General features: G+C 47.9%; 2 protein-coding genes across 2 annotated transcripts; one reads left to right on the top strand and one right to left on the bottom strand.

Moving 5' to 3' along the window:
- Positions 1-1154: 1154 nt before the first annotated feature.
- VOLCADRAFT_100737 (uncharacterized protein) lies at positions 1155-1646 on the bottom strand (the record flags this gene model as incomplete). Its single annotated transcript, XM_002959257.1, has 1 exon — positions 1155-1646. One exon carries the CDS (start codon positions 1644-1646, stop codon positions 1155-1157), a length of 492 nt encoding a protein of 163 aa, XP_002959303.1.
- A 937-nt stretch (positions 1647-2583) lies between these two features.
- VOLCADRAFT_33707 (uncharacterized protein) lies at positions 2584-5220 on the top strand (the record flags this gene model as incomplete). Its single annotated transcript, XM_002959258.1, has 3 exons — positions 2584-2808; positions 3990-4105; positions 5040-5220. Coding segments are annotated over 3 exons (522 nt in total), but the record flags the coding sequence as incomplete, so codon positions are not given.
- Positions 5221-6166: the final 946 nt, after the last annotated feature.

The following is a 6166-nucleotide window of genomic DNA, read 5'->3' as shown; positions in this document are numbered from 1 at the left end:
GTGTGTTCGGGCTGCAGCACCAGACCGCAAAGCCAACAGGCTGAAGGCTGGCAAGCTGCGATTGTGTCTGCTGAGCGGACTTGGCGGCCGAGCCCCTGCTGTGTGCCGGTAACGGCACCTCAGGCTCATACATTTACGCCCAAGCAAGGGGCTGTCGGTGGCAGGTCGTGGACCTCCCGACTACGTGTAACAGCCAATGACTCTTCACCATGTCTGCTAGGTTCCAGGGAGACACCGTCTCTTCAAAAGGTTATGAGCCCCAGCGTCCTGCCTCCCGTGCTCTGACAAGCATAGCTCCCACCGCATCAGAACTGCTGCAACAAGCACAGCTCTCACCACGTTGGCACTACCCATCAATTATCACACATGCCGCCCTAGCACCGGCCTGTACGGATATATGCAGGGGGGGCCCGCCCTTTTCCGGCTCTGAGGAAAGCCGGCGGGCTTGCAGAGGTAGCCCAATAACGAAAATGCTACAGCTCCAAAATATATGTACAGTAGGCGTGGTAGGTGAGCCCCGGAACCCGGCATGCACTGTGCACCGATGACCTAGAGCACAACTGTTGCACGCAACGCGTCTGCTGCGACTGTTGCGTTTGTCGCTCTTGTCGCCATTGTAGCGGCTGTCGCCATTGTAGCGGCTGTCACCGTTGTCGCCGTTGTCGCCGTTGTCGCGACAGTCGCCGTTGTCGCCGTTGTCGCCGTTGTGGCAGTTGTGGCAGTTGTCGCCGTTGTCACCGTTGTCGCCGTTGTCGCCGTTGTCGCAGTTGTCGCCGTAGCTCATATGTTATGAGCGGAGGCCTATCCCGAGTTCGCTGTCCGTCCGCTGTCCGTCTGCTGTCACCGTCGCCGTAGCTCATATGTTATGAGCGGAGGCCTATGCCGAGTTCGATGTCCGGTTGTCTGTCCGTCCGGAGCGTTTTGGAAATTCCTGTCGTCCTCGCTGTCCGTCCGCTGTCCGTCTGCTGTCGCCGTCGCCGTAGCTCATATGTATGTTATGAGCGGAGGCCTATGCCGAGTTCGATGTCCGGTTGTCTGTCCGTCCGGAGCGTTTTGGAAATTCCGGGTCGGGAGCGTGCCGTACGCGCTTAAGACCGCGCCGAAAAGAACGGAAGGTCGCCGGCTCGATCCCTACCGCGATTATGTTTTATGTTTCATATATGTGCATATATGCATATATGTATATGCGATATGCAATATGCAGCGATATGCAGCGATATGCGATATGCAGCGATATGCAATTTGCGATATGCGATATGCGTGCGGTATGTGATATGCGATATGCCATATGCAGCGATATGGTGCAGCGATATGGGATATGCGATATGCGATATGCAATATGCGATATGCAATATGCAATATGCGATATGCAGCGATATGCAATTTGCGATATGCGATATGCGTGCGGTATGTGATATGCGATATGCCATATGCAGCGATATGGTGCAGCGATATGGGATATGCGATATGCGATATGCAATATGCGATATGCAATATGCAATATGCGATATGCAATATGCAATATGCGATATGCAATATGCAATATGCAATATGCGATATGCAATATGCGATATGCGATATGCAATATGCGATATGCAATATGCAATATGCGATATGCAATATACGATATGCGATATGTTATACATATGCGCATGCATCTGCATTATGCAAGCATACACAGTGTGCAAGCATGTGCCATATGCGATCTGCAAGCATATGCGATCTGCAAGCATCTGCCAAATGCAAGCATTTGCGATCTGCAAGCATATGCGATCTGCAAGCATATGCGATATGCAAGCATATGCGATATGCGATCTGCAAGCATATGTTATGCTGCGCTATGCTATGCTATGCTATGCTGTGCTGTGCTGTGCTCTATAAGCATATGCGATCTGCAAGCATATGCGACCTGCAAGGATATGCCATATGCGATCTGCACGCATATGCGATCTGCAGGCATATGCGATCTGCAAGCATATGCGATCTGCAAGCATATGGCAAATGCAAGCATTTGCGATCTGCAAGCATATGCGATCTGCAAGCATATGCGATCTGCAAGCATATGCGATCTGCAAGCATATGCCATATGCGATCTGCAAGCATATGCGATCTGCAGGCATATGCGATCTGCAAGCATATGCAATCTGCAAGCATATGCTGTCTGCAAGCATATGCGATCTGCAAGCATATGCGATCTGCAAGCATATGCGATCTGCAAGCATATGCGATCTGCAAGCATATGCTGTCTGCAAGCATATGCGAATTCTGCAAGCATATGCTATCTGCAAGCATATGTGATCTGCAAGCATATGCCATGTGCGATCTGCAAGCATATGCGACCTGCAAGCATATGCGATCTGCAAGCATATGCGATCTGCAAGCATATGCGTTCTGCAAGCATATGCTGTCTGCAAGTATATGCGATCTGCAAGCATATGCCATTATGCGATCTGCACGCATATGCCATTATACGATCTGCAAGCATATGCCATATGCGAACTGCAAGCATATGCGATCTACAAGCATATGCCATTATGCGATCTGCAAGCATATGCCATTATGCGATCTGCAAGCATATGCCATTATGCGATCTGCAAGCATATGCCATATGCTATCTGCAAGCATATGCCATATGCGATCTGCAAGCATATGCCATATGCGATCTGCAAGCATATGCCATATGCGATCTGCAAGCATATGCCATATGCGATCTGCAAGCCTATGCCGTCTGCAAGCATATGCGATCTGCAAGCATATGCCGTATGCGATCTGCAAGCATATGCCATATGCGATCTGCAAGCATATGCTGTCTGCAAGCATATGCGATCTGCAAGCATATGCTGTCTGCAAGCATATGCGATCTGCAATCATATGCGATCTGCAAGCACACGTGATCTGCAAGCATATGCGATCTGCAATCATATGCGATCTGCAAGCACACGTGATCTGCAAGCATATGCGATCTGCAAGCATATGCCATATACGACCTGCAAGCATATGTCATCTGCAAGCATATGCGGTCTGCAAGCATATGCAATCTACAAGCATATGCCATTTGCAAGCATATGCGATTTGCAAGCATATGCAATCTGCAAGCAAATGCGATCTGCAAGCATATGCGATCTGCAAAGAGATGCAGTCTGCAAGCATATGCGACCTGCGCCATATATGCAATCTGCAAGCATATGCGATCTGCAAGCATATGCAATATGCAAGCATATGCAATATGCAAGCATATGCAATATGCAAGCATATGCAATATGCAAGCATATGCAATATGCAAGCATATGCGATCTGCATGCATATGCGATCTGCAAGCATATGCAATATGCAAGCATTTGCAATATGCAAGCATTTGCAATCCGTATGCACCCGAACGTCCGGATGCACCCGAACGTGTCCGGACCCGGACGAGAGCTACGGCACCCTCGGGACCGCAGGGACCGCGCCTCGTCGCCGTAGCTCCTACGAAGTAGGAAAGCGGAGGCCTTAGGCCGATTCGCCGTCCGTCCGTCCGTCCGTCTCTCCGTCTGTCTGTCCACCACGTCGCTGGTTCAATCCCCAGCGCGCGCGCGTCTTTTTTTTTGCGCGCTTTTTTTTTCTTTTTTTTTCTTCATATGCTTCATATGCTTCATATGCTTCATATGCTTCATATGCTTCATATGCACATATGCACATATGCTTCATATGCACGTATGCACGTATGCACGTATGCACGTACGCACATATGCACATATGCACATATGCACATATGCACATATGCACATATGCACATATGCACATATGCACATATGCACATATGCACATATGCACATATGCTTCATATGCACATATGCACATGTGTTTCATATGCACAAATGCTTCATATGCAAGCATATGCCACATGCGATGTGCAATCATATGTGATCTGCAAGCATATACGATCTGCAAGCATATACGATATCCAAGCATATGCGATCTGCAAGCATATACCAGATGCGAGCTGCAAGCATATGCCACATTCGATGTGCAAGCATATGCGATATGCAAGCATATGCGATCTGCAAGCATATGCAATCTGCGAGCATATGCCACATGCGATCTGCAAGCATATGCCACATTCGATGTGCAAGCATATGCGATATGCAAGCCTATGCGATCTGCAAGCATATGCGATCTATGCTATGCTGTGATATGCCGTACGCGCTATGCTATGCTACGCTATGCCGTACGCGCTATGATATGCCGTACGCGCTTGCGACAGCGCCGTGCAACGCGCAATTTAGCGTGCAATTCAGTGTGCAATTCAGCCCACATGGCTCAGATATGCACATATGCACATATGCTTCATATGCACATATGCACATGTGTTTCATATGCACAAATGCTTCATATGCAAGCATATGCCACATGCGATGTGCAATCATACGTGATCTGCAAGCATATACGATATGCAAGCATATACAATCTGCAAGCATATGCGATCTGCAAGCATATGCGATCTGCAAGCATATGCGATCTGCAAGCATATGCGATCTGCAAGCATATGCCAGATGCGATCTGCAAGCATATGCCACATTCGATGTATGCACATATGCTGTAGCAGCTGACCGCTGAAAAGGTCTCTCGAGTTGCTGGCGGTCGCGCTCTGCGCGTATTTATAGCACCGTATTGTGTATCGGCTGCTACATATGCACATATGCACATATGGCACATCTGCACATATGCACATATGCTTCATATGCAATCATATGTGATCTGCAAGCATTCGATCTGCAAGCATATGCGATCTGCAAGCATATGCGATCTGCAAGCATATACCAGATGCGAGCTGCAAGCATATGCCACATTCGATGTGCAAGCATATGCTGTCTGCAAGCATATGCGATCTGCAAGCATATGCTGTCTGCAAGCATATGCCACATGCGATCTGCAAGCATATGCCACATTCGATGTATGCACATATGCACATATGGCACATCTGCACATATGCACATATGCTTCATATGCACATATGCACATATGCCACATTCGATGTGCAAGCATATGCGATCTGCAAGCATATGCGATCTGCAAGCATATGCGATCTGCAAGCATATGCCAGATGCGATCTGCAAGCATATGCCACATTCGATGTGCAAGCATATGCGATATGCAAGCATATGCGATCTGCAAGCATATGCAATCTGCAAGCATATGCCACATTCGATGTGCAAGCATATGCGATATGCAAGCCTATGCGATCTGCAAGCATATGCAATCTGCAAGCAGATGCAGTCTTCTGTTACATAACAGTAATGCCGTACACGCTTCATACACGCTTCATATGCACATATGCACATATGCACCTATGCTTCATATGCACATGCGCACATGTGTTTCATATGCACAAATGCTTCATATGCAAGCATATGAATCGTGCACGTCAATATGAAATGTGCAGCTTCATATGCTTCATATGCTTCATATGCACATATGCACATATGCACATATGCTTCAGATGCACAGATGCACAGATGCACAGATGCACAGATGCACAGATGCACGGATGCACGGATGCACGGATGCACGGATGCACAGATGCACAGATGCACAGATGCACAGATGCACAGATGCACAGATGCACAGATGCACAGATGCACAGATGCACAGATGCACATATGCACATATGCACATATGCACATATGCACATATGCACATATGCACATATGCACATATATGCACATATGCACATATATGCACATATGCACATATGCACATATGCACATATGCACAAATGCTTCATATGCAAGCATATACCGCATTCGATGTGCAAGCATATGCGATATGCAAGCATATGCGATCATAGCTATGCTATGCTACGCTATGCTACGCTATGCTATGCTACGTGCTACGCTATGCTACGCTATGCTACGGAGCTACGGCCCACTCGCGCGAACAGCGCGCTCTAGTCCGGTTGACTGTCCGGAGCGTTTTGGAAATTCCGGGTCGGGAGCGTGCCGTACGCGCTTAAGACAGCGCAGAAAAGAACGGAAGGTCGCCGGTTCGATCCCCAGCGCAAATATGTTTTATGTGTTTCATATTTCATATATGCAGCGATATGCGATATGCAGCAATATGCGATATGCAGCAATATGCGATTTGCGATTTGCGATTTGCGATTTGCGATATGCGGTATGCGATATGC

The sequence above is a fragment of the Volvox carteri genome, assembly GCF_000143455.1.
Source record: "Volvox carteri f. nagariensis unplaced genomic scaffold VOLCAscaffold_147, whole genome shotgun sequence".
Lineage (NCBI taxonomy): Eukaryota > Viridiplantae > Chlorophyta > Chlorophyceae > Chlamydomonadales > Volvocaceae > Volvox > Volvox carteri.
Note: the sequence above shows the minus strand (reverse complement) of the source record. Positions and strands in the feature narration are given on the sequence as shown.